The sequence below is a fragment of the Manis pentadactyla genome, chromosome 8, assembly GCF_030020395.1.
Source record: "Manis pentadactyla isolate mManPen7 chromosome 8, mManPen7.hap1, whole genome shotgun sequence".
Classification (NCBI taxonomy): Eukaryota; Metazoa; Chordata; class Mammalia; order Pholidota; family Manidae; genus Manis; species Manis pentadactyla.
This window is the reverse complement of record NC_080026.1, coordinates 49,894,508-49,917,340: the sequence shown is the minus strand read 5'-3', so window position 1 is coordinate 49,917,340 and position 22,833 is coordinate 49,894,508. Positions and strand designations below refer to the sequence as shown.

At 49.1% G+C, this 22,833-nt stretch overlaps 1 protein-coding gene across 1 annotated transcript in view; it reads left to right on the top strand.

Moving 5' to 3' along the window:
• The window catches only part of PCNX2 (pecanex 2), a 388,374-nt gene extending 370,260 nt beyond the window's left edge, over nt 1-18,114 (top strand). Inside the window, exons 29-34 of the mRNA XM_057505727.1 lie at nt 4,965-5,109; nt 5,610-5,840; nt 6,357-6,631; nt 7,320-7,504; nt 15,140-15,588; nt 17,125-18,114. Of these exons, the coding sequence (XP_057361710.1) occupies nt 4,965-5,109; nt 5,610-5,840; nt 6,357-6,631; nt 7,320-7,504; nt 15,140-15,588; nt 17,125-17,298 (1,459 nt within the window). The 3' untranslated portion in view covers nt 17,299-18,114. The remainder of the gene's footprint in view (nt 1-4,964; nt 5,110-5,609; nt 5,841-6,356; nt 6,632-7,319; nt 7,505-15,139; nt 15,589-17,124) is intronic.
• The last annotated feature ends 4,719 nt before the right edge of the window (nt 18,115-22,833 follow it).

Below are 22,833 nucleotides of genomic sequence, written 5' to 3'. Positions count from 1 at the left end.
TGACATGTCTGACAGCCTTGGGAGACAACCAGGTTCCCCAGTCCTGTGAGTCCCCAGCCTCACTGGACCTCGGTATTTCCTGGGCTGCTTGATCAGAATATAGGCCCCAGGTCCCATCCCAAACCACCAACTTAGAATCACTTGGGATTGGGTCTGGAAATCTATTTTTGATTTTGAACAGCTGCTGTGTGACTGGTCCTTCTGGGGCCAGCCTGACACTGGTCCTCAGTCTGGCCTTAGGAAGCATTTTTCAGTAGATAATAGCAGTTGATCCTGTTGAGATGGAGGTTCAGAAGCATGAAACGGTTCTGTGTTGAAACATCATAAGGTCAAATGTATTTTAAGAAAGCTTTTCATCAAATCTTGCCTTTCAATTACTTCTTGCTTGGGAATTAACATTTCACAATTTGGGATTTATTTGAAATAATATTACTTAAATATTTTAGCCACATGATTACTTTCCAGTCATTGTATGAGATTCTGTGATACAAACATCCTTAGGTTATATCTGAAGCCTGTGTCACCTGGGCCTCTCACAAGGGAGGTGAGATGATGAGGTAGGTGCTGTTATGGGCCCTATTTTACAGCTGGGAAAATCAAAGCACAGAGAAATTTTTGCAGTGCTTCACATGGCAGAGCCATGGCCAGACTCAGAGTCCTGCTGCTACTTGCTGCACTCTCTGGCCCTTAAGCCCCTCTGCTCTGTAGGAGCTCTTCAGATTGCCTGCCATCCATGTGGCCGTTTCCCCGGGGTGGCGCAGCTACTCCATGGTGCCTACCTTTTCCTCCTCAGCTGCTTAGATTCCCTCTATTGATGTACCCAGGCCAATTTGTGCTGCCAAGAGCTGCAGGAGGTGCCTGAAGTTCCCTGTGGCCTGTGCTCAGGGCACTCCGCCCTCTTGGAGGCACCTTGCCCTCTCCTGCTGGCCCAGTGCCCCTTCCTATCAGAGTTGCCAACACCTTGCACACTCAATACCCCAGCTCTCTTGGACATGTCTTTTGTGTCTATCGGGAGTCAAGCATTGGTCCCAGAGGACAGATGAATGCTGAACACTGGGGTTTATCTGTTCCCTATCCCGCTGACATGTGTCCAGGTCATCAAACCACATGTGTGCACTCTGTTCCCCATGTAAGGAGATTCTTAGCCAGCCCTTCACACAGCCTCCAAATACCCTGGACAAGCTTGCCTCTAAGGATGAACGCAGATGGACATGAATGGTTATGAAGACAAGACATTTGCCTCAGTGTCAACAAGACATTAGAGCCAATACTGGAGCTCAGGTTTGGAGCTTCTGGCCCCATTCCTCCAGCTGTCACTCTGTGTGGTCCCTGAATTCTAAAACCACATAAAGCCCCTTGGAGCTGCTTGAGGAACACCATTGCTTTCATGTCTACTGCTCTTTGCCAGGCAGGAGATAGCTGGCTCCAAACCAGGGACTGGTTTGATTTTAGAGCCAATAGGGTAACTTCCTAGATAAAAAGTACAAGAAAGAATTCCTAATACACTATCAATTCAGGATGTGTGCTAAGTATATACACACCAATTTAAATGCTGGAAAATCGGTGGTGACTGGCCTCCGGAAGATGAGGTGGGGGTGAGTTCAAGAAATATACTCTCCTAGTATTTTTACTGTGTGGCTTAGTTGAAGCCTTTGAAGAGATTGGCTTATTCTACACAGCCTCTGAGCTGGTCTTTAAGAAGATGACTCCAGTTAGACGTTGTAAAAAGCTACTCTGTTTCCTAGAGAGGGAGGCAGCCCAGAGGTAGCCATGGGCTTGCTTCTGTCTTCAGTGTGGCATGAGATATTGAATATTTTTCCCCACCTGTCTCATCCTCTTCTCAACTCTTTCTGGCCTGTCTCCTTTTATATGAAAGTGTTGTATAATACATCTTGTATGGGCATCCATGAGAATGAGATGAGCTAATGGAACAGAAAGTGCTTAGTAGCCCAGATAAGTGGAAGGCATCATCCTGTTTCTGATCAGAAGTGATGCTGGTCACCTGGACTGTTGTTTTGGGGAAACTGTAGCAGGGGAGTGTGGTCAGGACCGACAGAGTTAACTGTGAAGCCAGTGCATAGTTGCTGGATCCCACTGAGGGGTATGAAACATGCATGAAGTTCTTGCTGCCGTGGAGGTGCCCTCTATGCCTGAATACTGGCTTAGATAAACAAGCACCAGTCCCAAGTATCTCCATTACTAATCAGTAAGCTCAGGGAAAGCCAGCCTGCAAATCACATGTAATTGTTTGCATATGTTCCACAGGCCCTCCATGTATGGCAATGTGCTGTGACAGAAGGCTCTTCACAAGGCCGATCTGTAAACACATTGTATATGGACCTGTCTGGAAATTAACTAAAATGAACAAATCTGTCATTGTTCTGAAGATCCCACTGTGCAAGCTATAGAAACCATCCCAGCATTACAGTTCTTTCCCTTTGGATCTTAAGTTTCCTTAAGGCTGGATTCTGGATAATGACCCATTGTCCAAAACTTTCTATCTGTATCATCCAATGGTATTCTTTCCTGAAAGAGAAAGGTTTCTCAGCAGTGGCATGATTAACATTTGGGCTGCATGGTTCTTAGTTGGGGAACTGTCCTATGCACTGCATCTTCCCTACATAGTCCCATGCCCTGGACACGGTTGTCCTAGCACTGCTGATTGCCTGGCCAACCAAATCCATGACAGAGTGGGCTGAGAAGACCTTCACTAGCATCCCCAGTTGGGCTGGGAAGGGCAGCCTCAGACCAGGTGGGGGATGGTCTAGTCCCCATGGAGGCCCACCTTGATAAACTCAGATATAACACCATTTCCACACTCTAGCTGATGGCCAGGGACTGGGAGCCCATCATTGCCTCTCAGAGTCTTAAAAAAATGAAGCCATGTGAAGCTCCAAATCAGAAGTGTGTTGCAGGAGTCCTGGACATCTCTGCCTCTCCCCCAGCCCCATGCTAGTGCCAGCTTTCACAGTGCTCTGCCTGCCTCCCTTGAGGATAAAGGCAAGTAATGAAACACCTTGCTTTTAGGATGACTTTACCTTTCAGGTGCTAGAGATAATACCCCCAATCTAGTGGAATTCTACTTCAGGCTTTGCTATGGTGAGAATCATTTTAATAGAACAGCATTAAGTATCACAATGGTCATTTTCTCTGAAAATAGTTGTGACAAGGAAAGCTTCTATTGCTGGGGCCTCAGATGGGAATGGAAGCAAGCATATTAGTGAGGCTCCCAGGGAAGTGATGTTTTCCCTACTGATAAGTAAGAAGGTGGGGTTACCCTGCATGTATCAGTGAGCAAACAAGAGTCTGGTGCCTGGACTTCCTCTTGTCTGCAGATGCTGCCCTGGGTGTCCAGGCAAGTCCCTTTGTCTTCCACTGCCACCATCCCCATCCCTATATCTAGAGGAATGTTTTCTCTTACCGTATGTGCAAGCAGTATGGCATTCCTAATCCTTTCCAGAATAAACCCCATCCATGGTTTATGGTTTAGCTCTCCTTTTGCAGCACTTAGCTCCTATCTGATAACAGAAGCATTGTTGAATATTTTCAATTATGACCAGATAGTACTTGTTATCTCAGAGCTTCCACTCTGGGGCTTCTCCCTCTGCACCCGGGTTCTGCTGTCCTGTGACTCCCTCTTGGTGCCTCATAGATAGTCATGAAAGCTCACAGCCTCAGAAAGTCTTTGTTCTGTGAGGGAAGAGACTTTTCAGGAGGGCTGCTTCCTGGGACTCTTTCTGGGGGTTCTGGGCTTCTCCAGGCCACAGCACCCCAAACCCCAACTGAGTAGACCCTGGCTGCTTCCGTTTCCCACAGTGTGCTCTGACACAAAGCCTTGGCATCTCTCTCAAAGGACTTCTAAAAGGAAATTAATGATAGTGGTACATTTTGCAACAAAATGTTAAAATAGCAATGAGGGAACAATTTCCCTGATGTGCAAGTCTAATGTGCTGTGTTGAAACAAAAGTCTTGTTCAGTGAGTCAACTCATTAAATCCTATGAGCAGCCATCCTCAGGAATTCTCTCTCACATTTTCCTGCTTATTCTGTCCCAGCCTAGCCCTTTCAGGGAAGCTGTTTCTTGTTCTGGCCTAGTAACTACCTCTCAGAGATGTTAGAGGCCAGGATGGTTATGGACAGCTGTGATTGAGTATATTAATGGAAACAAAGGAGACAAAGAAAGGGAGCATGGTTCTTGCTCTCCCCACAATCTAAGATGAGTCTCTTCCCCAAATTCGGATTCCCTACATTCACCAGAACGTAAAGGACCCAGACCATGGAAGAGTACCAGTGAGTGATTCCCATTTTCTCGATTTAGGAGATGCTCAATTACACACAGGGAATGGATACAAAGCAGGAAAAACCTAGAAACATGAAGACCTAGATAGTCCTGAAAAATCCACCAGTTTTCATTTTACCCCTGTCTATGATGCCTCCTCCACTGTCATTCAAAAGAGGGTGGGACTGGGAAATGGATGTTCTTGGAGAGTCTAAATGACTGACTTGAAGTTTCATTGGGTTTCATTTTCTCCCATTATATTGTGGTAGAATCCCACTTTTATCATAATATAGTGCAAAAGTGATATCCAGAAATACAAAGGAGAAGAATAAAAGTGCCTGGGCTAGCCCTGTCACCTCCCAAGAAGTGCCAAGCTGGGGGCTTTACTGGACTAGAGCAGCCTGTGCACGGTAGGCCAGCTTGGTCAGGACAACTGCCGTCACATGTATAGATCAAGTACTTCTGTGGCTCTTAAATGACTGCAGATGACCATTACCACACCAGCTGTCCCAGGGGCCTGAATGTGGCTCTGGTCATGTGTTGGGAGCAATCTCTCCTTCAGCAGCTTAAAGATATTAAGATCTTTCTCGACGTGACAAACGGCAGACACAGACCTTGCTCAGAGTGACGGCTTCTGAATACCATTGGTTCAGTATGAATGAACAGTAATCACGACTGTTTTACAGCCTGGATTCTTTCCTGTATGGCCTTCACGCCCTCTTCAAAGGTGATTTCAGAATAACAGCACGAGATGAGTGGGTGTTTGCTGACATGGACCTACTGCATAAAGTTGTCGCTCCAGCCATCAGGATGTCCCTCAAGCTCCACCAGGCAAAGTATAATTCATTTCTTAAAAGTAAATGCCTGAAACATTAGGGGGAAAAAATAACCTTTCAAAAATCTGGTCTCCTTTCTTGCCATGACATTTGTGACTGGGGCTTTTACTTAGGTAATTAAGCATTGAGGCCATCCCAATATTCTTGACATTGGCCGATGGCAATTTGCCTTCAAGAGCAGCTAGGTGGTGGTGCCATTCCACTAGGATGGGAGCAGGGAACTGGCTGGAGAAAATGACATATCAGAAGTTATCAGACTGTATGGAAAAGTCATATAAACCTAAGCCACAAAACTCCTCATAGACACATTCCAGCAGTAAGGGCAATGGAATGGTGAGGTGTCCTCTATCTAGCCCAGGATTAGGAAGAACAGGGGAGAACAAGATGTGGAAGCGGACTTGGCTTTGCAGGTCATTGCCCAGGTCGCCGCCACACACTCACCCGAGAGTCAGCTCTCTGGGCCTCACCGAGCCTACATGGACTTGTTTCCCTCAGGACCAGTTCACCTGCCCTGATGAGTATGAAGACCCTGTGGTCCTCTACGAGGCCATCCAGTCCTTTGAGAAGAAAGTAGTGATCTGCCACGAGGGCGACCCGGCCTGGAGGGGCGCAGTGCTGTCCAACAGGGAAGAGCTGCTGACCCTGCGGCATGTGGTGGATGAGGGTGCTGATGAGTACAAGCTCATCATGCTGCACAGGGGCTTTCTGAGCTTCAAGGTGATCAAGGTACAGTGGGTGCGAGTGTCTGGTGTGGCAGATATGTGAAAAGAAAGAATGGCGGGGGCAGCAACATGCAAGTCCCTGTGCCTGCATCCTCTGTTCAGAGACTCAGCCCCAGAGGAGCACTGGCCAGTGAGTGGAGTGAGGGGCTGGGCCAGCTGCAGTCCCCTGCCAGGGCCAGTGCCCCTCAGAGAAGTGTGTAGGTGAGGCTCTGGTAAGGAATCCTGGCAGACACCCATAGAGATGAGGATCAGGGTCTAGCTTATTAGTAAAGACTTTGTGATTCCCTGAAGTACCAGACCTTTCTCTAATCTATTCATGGACCCGAGACCTCCTTCCCAATGATTCTCCTCTCCATATAGCTTCAAACCACTGGGCTGAAACCAAAACTTTTTTTTATTTGCTCTGCCTCCCCATGAAAATGGCATCATATCCATCTGCAGGACTCCATTCTGGCTTAACGTTGAAAAGCTGGAAAGCACATGCCATCTGCCTTTCTTCTATTCCTTCCCTGACCTGTAGGTTAACAAAGAATGTGTACGAGGACTTTGGGCTGGGCAGCAGCAAGAGCTCATATTCCTTCGCAATTGCAACCCGGAGCGCGGCAGCATCCAGAACAATAAGCAGGTCCTGCGAAACTTGATTAATTCTTCCTGTGATCAGCCCCTGGGATACCCCATGTATGTCTCTCCCCTAACCACATCCTATCTAGGGACCCACAGGCAGCTGAAGAATGTCTGGAGTGGGCCTGTTACTTTGGACAACATCAAGGCATGGTTCCGAACCAAGTGGTTAAGGTGGGTCTTTACGACGAAGGCCTTTGCCTAGAAGCTGGGGAGGGGATTGGGGCTGCAGAGACCTCATACTTCTGGGCAGAATTTTACTGTCCATCACTATTTTCTCTCATGATTAAAACTGCTATACCCAAGTGGCAGCTAACAGATCATTTGTTTCAACAAGCAGTTTCAGATTCTGAACCAGCGGGAAACTTCATACAGTGAGACCCTATTTCCCACGTGTTCACAGAGGCTGAGAACCTGGTTAGAGTGCTTGCAGAGCTGCAGAGGTTCCGAGTTTTTAGGAGTAATGGTCCCACATCTGTTACAGAGAATGGTCTCAGCTCGCCTGGCACTCAGCCCTCAGCCAGTAAGCCGGCTTACCTGGTTGTAATAATGTCTCTGGTTAGCTGGAATGAATTCTGGGATGTTTGCCTGAATATGGCAGAGCTCCTGATCAGCTTCAAAGCCAAGGGTTCTGGTGGAATGAAGGTTGAGACTCCACAGCTATTCAGCAGGATGCAGTTCATGTTTTACTAGATGCTGAGATTTGGGGGACCAAAGCCTCTCTCTCCACCAGCATCCCAAATTTGCAACTCACATGCAGAGTGTGGTCTTGGATCCAGATTTAGACAGTGAAGTGGTGGGGCATTTAGGGGGTTAGACATGTTTTGGGGAGAATCCTTGAAGCATCTCTCCCACTCAACAGAGTGCAGAAGGACTGCAATGCCAGCCAGCACAGCGGCGGCAACACTGAGGATGTGGATACAGCGGGGGCCCCATCCACAGGCGGTGGTGATGCCCCGAGTGGTGAGAGCCAGGAGAGCAGCACAGAACAGCCCAGAAAAGATGGGACCCACCGCTGGTCACCCCAAGAAGGGCCCCGAAGGACAGGTGGGTGTAATGGGCCTCAGTCACTGGTAGCAGCTCCTTTGGTGCAGTGACCAGCACCATGGGTTATGCTATCATTCTAGCCTCTGGAAGCTCCTTGCAAAAAAATAAGGATTGGGTCAAAGGATGTCCCCAGTTTACTGACTCTCATAGATTCTACTCAGAAAACACTCTTATTAGTTAGATTCGGCCTTTATGCTTTATCCATTACCACAGCCATCTATCTGCCCATTGCCCAGTGTCCCTGCCTTCCATCCCATGTCGGCTGTGTTGTAGCTATTGATCCAGGATAGCATTTGACTTTCTGAGAGGTGCTCCCCCCATCCCAGGTCTCTGGCCTCCTGCCCTTCCTTTCCCCTTCTCTTTAGTTCTCATCTTCCTCCACTGACACTGGATGCTTCTGAGGATAAGGGAAGAGGGGGAGACAGGTGCCAGCTAACCGGAATGGAAGAGGCATCTCAGTCTAAGTTTGGGATGAGCTGAAAGTTTAAACTCATGTTTAAATTAATGCCTACTAATCAGGCTCCATCAGATGGATGGCTTCAGAAGCCCATCCCCTGGGACAAGGGGCTGCGCTAGCCACGGCGACCCTGAGGCTCACAAAGGTCAAGGCCAGGTGGACACAAGACAGACAATTCTCAGTCTCAGCTCTCACCAGCACATCAGTGCTTGGCTTGGCCCTTCCACACGTGTTAGTGGTTTCAACTTTTGGCCTCCCTGCTTCCTCACCATCAGGAAGCACTCATTAAGCTCTTCTGTGTATGTTCCACCTGCCAGCTCTGCACCAAATGCGTCAGCAAGGGACAGCCCCTGCCGGCAATGCCCAGAGCAAGGCTGAGGATTCAGCTGAAATAGTCGGGACTTATAGAAACATGGGCAAGACAGGAGATAGATGGCTGTACAGATAGGGAGATAAACAGATGATAAAAAGATAGATACAGATAGATAGATGATAGATAATAGGAAGGAAGGGAGGTAGGTAGAGAGGGAGAGAAAGACATAGGCAGATAGGCAGGTAGGTAAGTAGATGGGCAAATTAGTTGATATTCGCTGCTCATGGGGGAAAAGCCCCTTCCCGCCTGGGGTCATCTGCCCTGAACCTGTAGTAGCGCACCTGCCCTGCTGGAGGCCCCCATCCCAGGGGGGAGGTTTCTCTTGCTTAGATAAGAGTGGCTATCACATGAGAAATTTAAGTCTCAAAATCATGTAATTGATTTTCCAAATGGGAAAATGAAAGGTAGGTTCCAAATGGAGACAGACCTGTGCATTTGGCATTTTTGTCCAGGTGACTTGTCTAAACCAGAGAAAGCAGGGGTCAGGGGAGGTGGAGCTGGAGGGCCACAGGCTTTAATAGAGTTGGAGACAGACATGCTGGCTGAGCCTCCAACTTAGTGAGCCCTCTTCCCTTTTTAACTAGTGCAATAATGCCAGCACTGGCTTGGCCTGGAAAAAGATAGTGTTCCTTCCTGTCCCAGAATCCAGACGCCTTAGGTAGTGTATGGTCCCCCCATTTCCAGCCAGAGGCCTGTGGCTGCGAACAACCACAGATTCTGGAGGCAGATGTCAGAGCAGATCCTCCAGAGCCCAAACCAGCTGTTAAATTTTCATTATTGCTGCTGAAAACTCCTCCCAAGGCCACTGCTGACTTCCATGCTTTTCAAGGTAGCAAGGCATGCCTGGCAACATCGCCCAAGGGCTCCCAGCCCACATGACCATCAGCCCCTACTGTCAGCCTGAGGCCACTTTAGGCTCCCAGCCCACTGTCACCTGCTTTGTTGGAGGCTTTGCAAAGCCCTCCACCAGCATCATCAGCTTTAAAAGGAGCCTGCTATGCCACTGCTTCCGTTCTTTCTGGGCCCTGCAGTTGTATTGAGTGCATCCCTGTTGCGGTGATAATAAATAATAAATAATAGTTCCCCAGTGTTTAGCACATGCCAAACACCATCCCCAGTGTTTTACAAGTGCAAATCCACTTAATTCTCACTGTGGCTCTAAGAAAGAAGCACTTTTCCTACCCTTAACTTGCAACTAAAGAAATTGGGGCATAGGGAAGTTAAGTGACTGCCTAAAGTGGCTCAGCTAGTAAGTGGCTGATCTGGAATATGCACTCAGAAAGATGGACCCAGAACCTGAAATCCTAACCAACATGCCCAAACCCATCACTCTGGCCCCAGGGTGCTGCCTCCCTCCAAGTGCTGCCCTTGTGTCCAAGCCCAGGAATGAACCAACCGAGCCACTGCCCTGCACGAGCTCCCAGTGCTCCATCTGTGCAGCTGACGATGTCCCTGCACTGCCTGACTAGGCTGGCAAGGAAGGAAGACTGATTGTGATAGAAGCCTGCTTCCAATCAAGGAAGACCCCCTCTCCTGCTCTTTTACTCTCTCTGGCTGTTTTTGCAGCCCTGGCAACTGTACAAGATCACAAATCTCTTCTCCATGTAGCTGCCAGAGGGATGCTCTTTTACCTCAAGATAGTTCAGGTTACTCTTCTGCTGAGTGACGGCTTCCTGTCTTACTCAAAGTAAACCTATATTTGTTTGCTAGGGCAGCAGTGACATAGCACATACCAAGTGGCCCACACAACACACGTTGATTATCTGCAGTTAGAAGTTACATATCAAGGTGTCAGTGGGGTCGATGTCTACTGGGGGTGTTTGAGCCTCTGTCCCCAACTTCTGTTGGCGGCCCTGCAGTCTTTGCCATTCCTTATCTTGTAGAGGCATCACTGACCCGCCTTCTTTGCCACATGCTGCCTTCCCTGTGTGCACATCCATGCCCACATTTCCCCTTTTTATGAGGATGCCTGTCACACTGTGTTAGGGTCCAATTTACCCTGTATGACTTCAACTTAACTAATTACTCCTGCAGCAGCCCTGTTTCCAAATTAGGTCGCCTTCCAAGGACCTGGGAGTTAGGGCCTCAGCATATGAATGGGGGCACAGTTCAGCCCTCCCCAGCCTGCAAGGTTCTCCAGGACCTGCTGTCTCTGGCATCCCCTTCACTCTCTCCTGCTGGCTCATGCTGCCCCAGCCATGTGCCTCCTCACCGTAGTTTGCTCCTGTCAAGCATGCTCTACAGTCACCACTTCTGGCTCAAAATGCATTCCACCATGCTAGTGTGGCCCTTTGGTCACTCGCTCAGCCTCCGATCAAAAGCTGCCTTATTGGACAGACTCCTGGCCAGCCCTCCACGCAGCACCACCCCACTTTGCCTGCCCCAGGGCTTGGCTCTGTTTGAAGGTTCCTTGGAACTCTTCTCTAATATCACCAGGAGTTCCACAGCCAGCGGCATAAGGAAAACTCCCATTCTAGGAGGCCACCTGGACCAGTCAAAAGGATGCAACGTGTGAGAGGGTTTGCTTAAAACTAGGAACTGGGACCCCCAGGAACCCCTGAAAGCAGCAGGGGACTCCAGAGACACTAAAGCATGGCAGGACCCCGAAAGAAATCTAGAAACGCCCAAAATGTTGTGGGTGGGGACAACTTGCCTCCCCACACTCTGGCTCCTGGAGAAGTTAAAGATCACCTCGTTATCACTGCCACCGTGGTTAAGGCGATGCAGGGCATCTGCCACCTTTGCTGAGGCTCATTGCGCCTGCTCACTCCCTGTGGTTAACATGAGGAGAGGGCCTGTCCCATCTCTCCGTGTCTTTGGCAGTTAGAATACACACCACCTCAGAGAACCAAAAGCATAGGAAGACGTAAGCTTCCTGAAGGCTCCATGCTGAGTACCTGAGAAACAGCAGGTGCACACCCAACATCCCCACAAGCATTAGAGCTGCACCTGGTGGCTTGTAGCCCCAAAGACAGCCAGGAGCCCCTCACAGCACTGGGTTCCCTAGCTCAGGCATTCACAGAGGTTTCCAGCTGTGAGCAGGTCATGGCACGAAGGTTCCAACTTCTGAGGCCATGTGTGCAGGCCCTGAGGAGGGGCCACACATGGGAGGGGCAGCCCCACCTGGCCAGCCATCCCTGCCCTGTGGGTCTTGTCCCTGCTTCTGAGGACTCCTTTCACAAATGATGCAGTTAGTGGTGGGCAGCCTGAGGTACATGGGAGAGGGAGAACACTGCAGGAAGTCCCCGCCATGCCCAGCAGCTGGCACTCTGCAGGGAACCTGCCCTGCGTGGAGACCCTGGGTTCAGTTTCAGCTATAGGTTTCTCTGGCCTCCCAACCCTCCTGCCTATGGAATCAAACCACTGTGCCCACACGAGCTGAGACAGTCCCCAGAACAGAGGCCAGGGCCTGCTGTGCCAGTGCAGGGAAGTGAGAGGCCGCTCCCTGGCCATGGGGGTATTCCTGACCCTGGATCCCTGTACATGACCCAGAATGACAGGAATCACTGGCCCAGCTCCCTGCTCTACAGCAGAGGCTGAGGCCCAGTCTGCACATGCCCATGTGGAGGTCTCAGCCTCCAGGTCAAAGCACGTTTTTAAGCTTCCCAAATGGTTCTAAGGCCAAGGGTAAGAAGCTCTGTACCCACCCTATTTTTCTGGGGCTAACTGTCCCTAATTGGGGGTTTGAGAAACTCTAGGGTACAGTACGAATTGGTCCTGGTGACCCTGACTTGCCAGTGTGCTGTGTGCTCAGCCTACGGAAATGCTACAGTCATTGTCACTGCAGACGGGAGGCAGAATGGTGGAGAGCACAGCGTCACATGGCCTGCATGCTATGGGCATGCGGGAGGGATGCCCAGGGCATAGCTGGAGGACCTGGCTCTCTGGAAGGGCACACGAGCAGCTCAGTCAGGTAGTAGTGACTGAGCACTTCTGAAGGATGAACGTGAACCAACTCTAAGAATGGGGATCTTGTTTACCTCATGGTGCCCAAGGCTCAGTAACCATAACTGGGCACCCAGCTGCTCACTCCCTTGTTCCCTGCCTTAGTCTCCCAATCCTGGGCCCTCATGAGACCCTCCCATGGCCGGTCATGCCGTGTGTGTGCTGCCCCTGTGTACCGACTGGCACTTCACGCTCAGCTGGTGAGCTCACACTTGGTGTGCCCTGAGCTCACTGGGCAGCCCCAACTATGTGGCCTGACAACCCGCAGTCTTCTCGCTGGGCTACCGAGTGTCTGCCCCAGCTCAGGGGACTTGGTCCCATGGTGGAGGCTGGTGGCCTACCTACTGAGAACACTGGGAATTCATCCCTAATCTGAATCTGAAATGTAGAGGATGACTCTGGTCTTCTATGGGTTTGTACCACAAGCTTTCAGACAACAAAGACAAAGGAATAGTGCCAGGATAATGAAACAAGGAGGCTAATTTATATGGTATTTCAACCCAGGTACTAAGGAGGTTTTCCCTAGAAACACTCATAAGTTAATAAAGAAGTAATGTGCAAAGTAAGTTAAATTGTAAAATAACGATCCTGTGTGGTGCAGATGCATTTAGCATAGTTTGCTCAGTTGTTCCATTTGAAAAATTAATTTAAAAAATCAAGAGTGACCAAAAGAAAGCAACAAGAGAATCTGAAGCAATGAAGTTGGGGACCAGGGGCCCTCACCCTGCAGAGAATGTGGACCATTCTCCTTTGACACACCCACACAGGTCTTTGTCCCCTCATTTCTGCAATTGGCTGAGAAGTTCCCCCACCAAGTATGGGTGGTCTTCTATCCACATCAAAATCATTGACTGGCAGATGAATGTGGAGTATTTTGGGACAGCAATCAGCATTATAGTACAAATCACAAACAGATGTTTGGCCTTGCCAAACTCTGAATAAAACTAACAAATCACTGTCCCTGTTCTTACTGATTTGTCAGGGCCCCTTTTCCCCTTTCTTCCCCTGTAAGAGTAACTGATTCAACCCTTCAGCAGGCACCATTCAGGTGGGCCCCAGCCTCGGTGGGAGCCCCAGGCCAGGGGCTTCCCACACTCATCCCAGGGAGCCTAAAGCCAGTCCTGCAGGACTGTGGGCAGCACCGTGTGGGGGTGCCCAGTTTTCTCAGCTGAATGGCAGGAGAGAGCCAGGCAGAAACACCAGTGCTGCAGGAAGGGCACCCCACCATCACAGTGTCCACATGCACTAAGGTCAACACGAGGCAGGGGCTCTTCCAGGCAGCAAGCCTCTGGGGAGCGGAGGACCAGCCAGCAGTGGGTGGTGTGGGAGTGGGGGGTCCTGGAATCTCCATACTAACATTAGTCCCCTTGGAAGTTCTCTTTCACAAGATATGATACATCCCACACTCTCCTATAGACATACATACATACTGTAGAATTGTTGGATGCACAATGAATAATTGGGGCATTTTGGGGTGAGGTGAAACATGAGAACATGCACCGGACAGTCATTCAGGGTGCCATCCTTCAGTTCCCTCTGTTTTGATTGACTGAATGCCTAACTGTAGCTGTTCCCAGAGGCATGCCGATGAGGCACATGGGAGAATTGTGGTGGCATCCACTGCTCCCTTCAAAATAATATTTTGAATTAGGCCCTAGTAACTCCTGTTGTTTAAGCTTCTGATGCAATTCAGTGTTCTAGCCAACACAAGGTCTCGTCACTGCTCAGCCTATAAAGGTCATGCACAGGATGGGTGCTTCAAGTCTTCTTTCTTCTAGAAGGCTGGGAGGGACCAAACCTTTGGGGCATCCAATCCCTTGTCAAAAATGGCTTTGTCTCAGCAAGTCGCAGCAAGAGCTGGGCCGGGAGGGACCCTGAGGGCAGGGAGCACTGACACAAGCAAGCTGAGTGCCACACACAGAAATGCAGGCCTGGGCCTCGCTGTAATGCCACAGCCACGTGTGGGTGCTGAGGGCTTCCTCTTAAAGACTTTAATCTGAAGGCAAAAAACTTTTCTAGAAAACAAGGCCACAGCATGTGGCTCACATTTTTTTTTTAAGGTAATGAAAAATCATAAAAACCTGCATGATTTCCCTTTATCAATGCTGGTCAGATAAGCATAGGAACCAAGGTCCAGAAGCAGGAGCAAAATCAGACTTGCCTAATGAGGCTCCATCACGCTGCTATTATCACAGTTTGCCTGGGCCTGGGGCATTCGCAGATGCAGGACTGACTTCTTCTTTAACTGAAGTATTGCTGGCATACAATATAATATTGAGTTTGGGTGTACCATGTACTGATTTGACAATTATCTATGTTATTAAATGTTCACCACCGTAAGTGTGGTTACCATACAAAGATATTACAGTATTACTGACCAACATGGTCATGCTAGCATTTGTCCCCTCAGGAAACTCCCAAACAGGAAGCTCAGGGTGGAGTTGGTGGACAGCCCATTTTCGTGTACTGCATAAAATACAGCATTTCACACCTGTGATTCTAAGGCTGCTGAAGTGGCCTTAAATATTTAAGATTCTGAATAGTTGGGAGTCTGTACCTGTCTAAGAGATACAGGACTTTCAATGCTCAAACCAGGAAAACTGCATACCGGCGGTCATCCTCACCACTACTCCCACAGCAATGCCTCCCACCCCACCTGTGGGCTGCTGGGTGCCCTTGGCACAGCCCCTGAGTTCTCAGAGCCCACAGTGGGGCTTCCAGGTCTCCATCATGACCTTGAAGGTGGCGGACCAACCTGGGTCCCTCAGGCCCAGGCCACCCACCTCACTTGTGCAAACTCACTTTTCCAGGGATGCTGGAAACCACCAGCTATAGCAACCTGTTCTGCTTTCTTTTAAAGGCCGGAGGAAAAGCAGGAGTCAGTCTGTCCAGGCACACACAGCCTTAACCCAAAGGCCACCCATCCTGAGCTCCTCTGGCCCGAACTTAGAAAGCCACCAAGCCTTCCTCCAGACTTCCACGTCAGTGCACGAGTTAGCCCAGAGGCTGTCTGGCAGCCGGCACTCCTTCCACATGTCTTCTGCTTCCCTGCACTCTCAGCCCCCACCCGTCACCACCACGGGCCACCTGAGCGTCCGCGAGCGGGCCGAGGCGCTGATCAGGTCCAGTCTGGGCTCGTCCACCAGCTCTACCCTGAGCTTCTTGTTTGGCAAGAGGAGCTTCTCCAGTGCCCTTGTCATTTCTGGACTCTCTGCCGCGGAGGGGGGCAACACCAGTGACACCCAGTCATCCAGCAGCGTCAACATCACGATGGGCCCCATGGCCAGGGCCACCAGCCAGGCCACTCCGGTAAGGGGCCCAGCAGGGCCGGGGCGGGCGGGCGGCTCTGGCCTGATGACCCCTGTCCAGCTGCCTGCGGACTGGGTGACAGACAGTCAGCCAGGAGATGTTTCAGCTGCGCTAGAAGGCAGACAAGACGTGTAGCACAGGCCCTGTAAGTAAGAAGGTCAGCGCACATAGCCCCAGGCATGAGTGGGAGTGGGCGCCACCGCTCCTCACAGCCAGACATGGCCCACACTCCACTCTCTTTCACAGTCTGGCCCCAGGCAGAGGAAGGGACACACGTCAACCCTGGAGTTGATTTTTATCAATCACCATCGATTCCTATCCACCACATTTGATTCTAAAGCTGCTGAAGTGGCCTTAAATATTTATGAATTTAAGTATTAGAGTTTTCAGGTTATGAATTTAAGTATTAGAGTTTTGAGGATTTCACCCCAAAAATCTCACTTATCCAGAGTTCCAAGCTAGCTAACACTAGATGAATAGTAAAGCTTCATAAGAAAGTAAGTAAATAAAAACTCAGTAGTTCTCCTGGTGCTGTGGTAGGGAAGAGACAAAGGGCAAACCCGGTGTCGGACTGGAGAGTTCTCTGCTCCTGAGTGTTCACAGTGTGCGGCCTGAGGTTCACGCCCTTCAAAAAGTCGGAGAGTCACGGCGCTGGGGCTGGGGGTTCTGCGCAGCTGGGAGGTGGATGGTGGGGGCTCCACCCTCTCTCCCACCCACAGGGATCTCTCCTGCAGGCCTCCCTCTCCAGGGAAAATGCAGGGCCGCACTCAGCCACTTGGAAATACAGCTGGCAGGACTGCCCTAAGCAGAACCATGGGGGTGCAGCAGAGCTGTGCCATCCTTCAAGGGGGTCTTCGTGGGCTTCCTAGAGCCCCCAGGAGGCCGAGGGCAAGCAGGCTGGTTACTTCAGGAGTTTTATTAACGTTAGTTAGATGACTAAATGTATAAACAGCCTTCCCTCCCTCTTGTTATTTCCTCATAAAAATACATAAAGTATCACAACTTTCTCCCACCCCCAATCTGTGTTAAAGGTACAACCACTGGGGGTAGTTCTAGGATTCTGGCAAATTCTCTTTGCCTCTCTCCAACGAGGATACTGGAATCCTTGAGACTATATGCATGCAGAATAAGGCCTCTGTGCTGCTGTCCGGGGTCCAGCCTGCAGGACTGAGCATTTGGTTCAGGGGGCAAATGCGTATGAGGTGACACTGTGACACTGATCAAAGCGCAGGAAATCCAAGCACACCTGACTTGCCCCTGAGGTCATGTCTTTTCAGCATGTTCAGAGTACCTGAGAAAAGGTCCCCACATTCAGAGGAACCCCTGCCCTCTACCCCATGCTGATTGGGGCTGATTGGGGGCTCAGTCCTTTCCTCACAGGCCACCCCTTTGGTTCTCTGCAACTTGACCTGACTTCAGAATCTGACCTTTTCCTGGAACACTGGTGGGTCTGCGCCTACAGCAGTGGGGATGCTAATCAGAAGGGGCAGAAAATGCTTGCTGAGCTATTTGCTGCTTCTCTTTTCTCTTCAGAAGCACTTCTTGGAGCCCTGTGAGCCCACGGAAGCCACAGAGAGGGGGCGGCTTTGTGACAGCCGTGTGGCTGAGGCCACGACAGAGAACCTCAAGGTGATCTGCAGAAGAGCAAGCCAGGAGGACATGGGCCTGGATGACACGGCTTCCCAGCAAAGTGCTTCAGACGAGCAATAGGGAGCACGGGGCTGGGAGGAGCCCCCACAGTGCTGAGAAACAGAGCCCTCCCTCCACGGCTGGCTTCCCTTCCTCCCCTCCCTTGTACTCCCCAAAACCAGAAAGAGCAAACCCTGTGGTCCACATGAGGCCCTTCCTATGGGAAAATGAGAGCTGTTCTAGAAAACAGAATAACTTTATCTCAGGTTCTTAAAAAAATTGCACATGATTAAAAAACTCTTGCAACCAGGCCTCCGTCCCCAGAGCAGCTCCAAGCACCTGCTACCCAGGAGCTGCAGGACTAAGGCCACCAATGCTTTGCAGAATTTGAAACTTCAAAAGAAAGCCATGTAATCTCTTAACACAACTAGAGTAAGTAGAGCACATAAATAACTCTCCTGCCCTGAAGGGAGTAGGACAATGCATGTGGGACTTGACACCTTCCTGTTACCATGAAGAAGTGAACAGCAGCACTTATCTGACCATCAGCTGGTGAATGCGCTGAGGTTAACGCCATGGATGAGGAAAATCTCACTTCTTTACATTTATGCCCATGTTAAGTATAAACCAGTGACAGCTTTACAACAGAATCGTGCCAGTGCATGCAGTCACATCTAAAGTCTCCTGTGCAAGAGCCCAATGATACCTAGAAATGTGAGTTTAGAGATCTAGGCATGGGGAGCAGGGAAAGCCATTTCAGATTCACATGATGCTCTGTGCAAGCCAGGCCTGTCTCCACGCTTCTCTTTGCTTCACAGATGCACGCCTGTTTTCCAAGCCTTACTGTATCACACACTTGCACACACCTTTGTTTTTGAGATTAAATGTTTATAGTTACTGCTGTTCATGTTGTTTGGGGTCTACTGAAACTGTTGTCATTGGCCAAAAATGTACCCTTTACAGTGAGGACATTTGGGAAAATTCTGAGACTTTTCCCATCTAAAGATTCCCATTAGGTAGAGCAGAAACCTGGCTTCTTGCTGACATGAGGGAGGGGAAAGGGTCCCAAACACAGCCCATGAAGAATATCATCACTGACCTGGTGAGCCATGCCTTCTGGAAAGACAATAAAGATACTCAGTTTGGAAATAGTCACACAAATTTCTTCAAGGTACCTAGGATTTGGAAGTGTAGAATTAGGGGAAGGTATTGCAGAGAATTCCTTACCCCTTGGAAGTAGATGGTAATATTATTATTTTTTTTTTGGTAAAATAAGAATTAGCAATTAGTAACAACAGGTGGGCTCTATAATCAGAGACAGTGCATTATTCTCACATCAGTGATCCCCGGAGACACAAACTTAGTTATTTCTGATGTATATGCAGGTGTTTGCCTAATGAAAAGCTGCTATAACCTTACTACATTTTCTAATTTGGGCAACAGTTGGCAACTAAGCTTGGCAGATAGTTCTGGAAATCCTCTCGGGCAACTTTAGAGCCAAGCCCTAAGAACTACATGGCAGGTCCTGAGCTGAGTGTTGTCTCCCCACATAGGGTGTTTCCTTGAATTGAGTACGAAAAATGACAAATGCCCAGCAGTGGTCAGCCTGACATACAGCTCACCACTGCTTTGGCATCCAGAAGTAAGAAACACAGAAAGCCACAAGAAGTGCAATCTCCTGAAAGAGCTGGAAAATCAGTCTGTGGAGAAATGGAACTGCCAACAAGGCAGAACCCCTGGAACTCCAACTTCTCCTTCCATGAAATTCTTTAATGGCTTCTCAAACTTTTGAATCTATTACTTAGTCTGAGTTCCACCACCTGGTTCTAGGTACAGCCTTTCGGGGAGGCAGGGGAAGAAGGAAAGCTGTAGTCTATCTGGAGCAGGAAGGCTGAATGCCTCAGATTCGAATGCCAGTCTGTGCCCTGCCTAGGAGGGTGGAGTCATGTCGAGTGTGTGTGTGTGGAGTGTGTACACACATGCACACTTGCAGCCACAGGTGTCCGAGCCCACAAAAGAAAAGGTCATCATTGGACTCTTCATGGCTGTCAACAGGGCAAAGCACTTTTGTTTGTGATTGTGGTAAACAACTTATATTTACAACTCATGAGCCTGTTACTCTGGTGCTCAGCCCGTCAGTTGTTCATCAGAGGTACTCCTTGCAAACTACTGTATTATTAGCGCCACTTAAAGGAGATATTCCCAAGGTGGCATTTCTTGCCGGAGTTATTCAGATGTTCTGCTGACATACAGCTAGCTATTTTCTGCATTTGGACACTGAACAAAATATTTCTCCTCTAAAGATGATATAAAAACTGTAGTTAGTGCTGGTTTTGTATAAATCATGTGGCTAATCTGGCATTATTGATTCTAAATTTTGCACTGTGTTGAAAACATGTGTCTGGCGAGTAGTTTTTAAAAATCACTTAATGCTTCGACTTGTTCTTGTCCAAGAATGTGCAGGGCCTGTTTATGTAGCCCTCTCCTCTCCAGCCTTCTCCTCCTTCCTCCTGTTTTGTCCCAAGTCATTATGCTTCAGGGACATGAGCATCTTCCCTCAGTGTACACATACCTGCAATCTACCCAGACACAGTCGTCTTTGAACACTTAGATGGGGAAATGGCACAAGGCCCATTCCACTTTTTCTGGGCTACCATCAACCTGCCCCCACCCCTGCACCTGATGATGGAGTGAGCAACTGAAGCTGCAGCTCCCCTGGGGATCTCTTCCTGCCAGTCCCGACAGCAACGGCGGTTAGTCTGAATTTAAGGACTTGTCCACCTCCCTACATGTGCTTATTCAAAGGTAAAAACAAACAATTGAAAAAAATACGTGTTAGGTGGCTGGTGGTATGATCAGGTAGGAGGAAAGAACAATTTAGTAAAATTCTCCACATCAGTCTTTGTCCCATTCAACCATATTATTCAAGCTTAAATACTTCATACAAGCAATACACATGCCCACCTAGTGCTTTTCAAAGTGAACTTCCTTCAAGTCTGGACTCCTACCCAACTGGCTGCCAGGTGGCTGCCTGTGATTTCACAGTGGGCATTTCAAACCCAGGTAGAAGACAGAACTCAGCTCCACCAGCTCTCGTCACTGCCCCCCTTTCCTGGACTCATTGTCTCAGTGTGGCCCTCAGCCTCTCCTGCTCTCTGGCTTGTGCTCACTGAATGCTCTCCTTGGTGTCTCTTCCTGATGCCCCAACACCAGCCCTTCCTCCTTTAAACCTCAGCAAAATGCTGTTTCTACAGGCCCTGCACATGTGGTCCCGAGTTAGAGTTACTTGTGAATTCAGACTGTGTGGCTTCACAACCACAGTTTATTTCTCACAGCTCTGGAAGCTGGGAAGCCCAACATCAAGATGCCATCAGATCAGTGACTGATGAAGGCCCCCTTCCTGGTTCAGAGGCGGTCTTCTCATTGCATCCTCACGTGGTGGAAGGGCTAGGAGTTCCCGGGGGCTTCTTTTCTAAGGGCATTAATCCCATTCATGAGAGCTTCACTCCCAGGACACAATCACTTCTCAAAGGCCCCACTTGCTGACACCTCACACTGGGGGTTAGATTTCAACATAGAAGTTTGTGGGGGGCACAAGCATTCAGATCATAACATTACCCTTTATTAAATTTCATTTCCTAAAATATAGAGATAGCATCTGACATCATTCATTCTCCCTGATCATTCTGTTTGACAAAGTCATACAATAATTATTTAAGGATCTTGCCATAGCCAACACCAAATGCTCTTTCAATTTATAGCAGCTAGTTTCCCACAGCTACATGTCAGCTCTGAGATCTGAGGGCACATGATGTACTGGAAGACAGAAAGCCTAAGTGGGGATGCAGGGGCAGCAGTGCAAATGCATAGGCTCCACAGCCACACAGACTTGGGTCCAAATCCTGTACATGCCACTAAAACCTTGTTTCCTTACCATTAGAGAAAGTGTGCAGAAGATCCCAGAGCCCTAGCAATGTTAGGGGTACAGAGGACACTTTCCAGGAGTTCTAACAATGCTACTTCTCCATAAACGTATTTGGCTTCAGCTGTAAGCCTCCTCAAACTAGCTATTCTACTTTCTGTGAATGAATTTCATTAGCTTTCCTTCTAATTGAAGACAAAATGAATCTACCAAACAGTCCTAATTAAAAGCATTGAGCTTCAAAGGACAAGCAGCAGAAGGAAAATGTCCATTCATACTTCAGAAGGACGTGAACCCTCATAAACACAGAGCACCTTCCTGAAGGTGCCAGTAAAGGCTCCGTCCTGATGGGGTCCCACCACCACCAAGCCAGAACAGCTGCACAGGACTGGGGGCTGTGAGCAGGTAGACAGTGGTTCCCCAGCCTGCCACCCCCTTTCTGGGTATACCTAAGGGCCGAGGCGGGCTCACTCGGTGGGAGTTGGATGAGAGCAGATGTATTGTAGGGCTTGGTTTCCAGACCTTTGTGGGAAGGTTCTACCTGCTTCAGAGGCTGTCCTGTCCCACCAGCTGCAGCTCGCAGACCACACCTGTGTGCAGTGCTCCTACTGTCCCAGCCGAAGCCACACCCAGCCTGGCAGGTGTCATGAGTTTGGTGTTCCTGACCAACCAACCAGGTATGAACAGTGGGATGGAGATGCCCTCGTCCTCACACTGGACATGGCACCATTTTAAGGATTAGTTCATCATCTACTAGGCCTTTCGGTCATGGTCCCTCCAAACCAGGCAAATTCAGACCAAACTCACAAAGCTACCTTGGGATAAAGCGCTGAGGAAAGACCCTGCAGCCGGTCTGCTACCCAGCTAACAGGACACCCAGATGGGTTCCAGGTTACAGACAGGGGCATACCTGGTGTTAACGCCAGCTGGGCATGCAGGTAAGGCTAGCTGCTACAAAATCCTGGACATTCATAGACCTTCACCCAGAATGACCTAAGAACACTGAACTGCTTGTCACTAACCACTTGGAGGGCAGTTCTTACCCTCATGACTGCTGGGAGTGTCAGCAGTCTTCCCTAGTTATCCTACTGTGAGGTTGACCTCACCTGCCCACACTGTTCTTTCTGACAGCCCAGCCACTGGCCCTGGGCACTCTCCACGGGGTCACAGGGATGGCTATTGATGGTTTTCACCCACCTGGCATGGCCTTCAACAACACTCATTTTCCCCCTTTGCTGGAAGGGAAATGAGGCATAAAAAGGGCTCAGAACATGACCGAAGTCAATGAGCACAAAGTAGGGCTCTGAGCTGCACTGATGGGCCCAAGCCTGCTGGGCCTCAAGTGCTATCAACATCTCTACAGACTGACTTTCCCTTCCTACCTGTCTATAACCATCACATTTATTTTTATTTTTATTTTATTAAGCAATAAGCAAACAGTAAGAAATGGGTTGGAGAGGACCTAAAATGGTTTACTTCTGAAATAATTTTAAAAATCAAATAACTGGTATCACTTTAAGCTGCACAAGATAGCAGCTGCACTTGGAGAGGGATTTAATTTTCATGACATGCAAAACTGATTAGGTAGTGAACTCTTCTCTCCCCCTTTCCCTGAACACATTTATAAACTTCAATGGGGGAAAATTCCATCTAATACTCTGAAAACCATTTTTCATTTCATAATTTACCCAAAT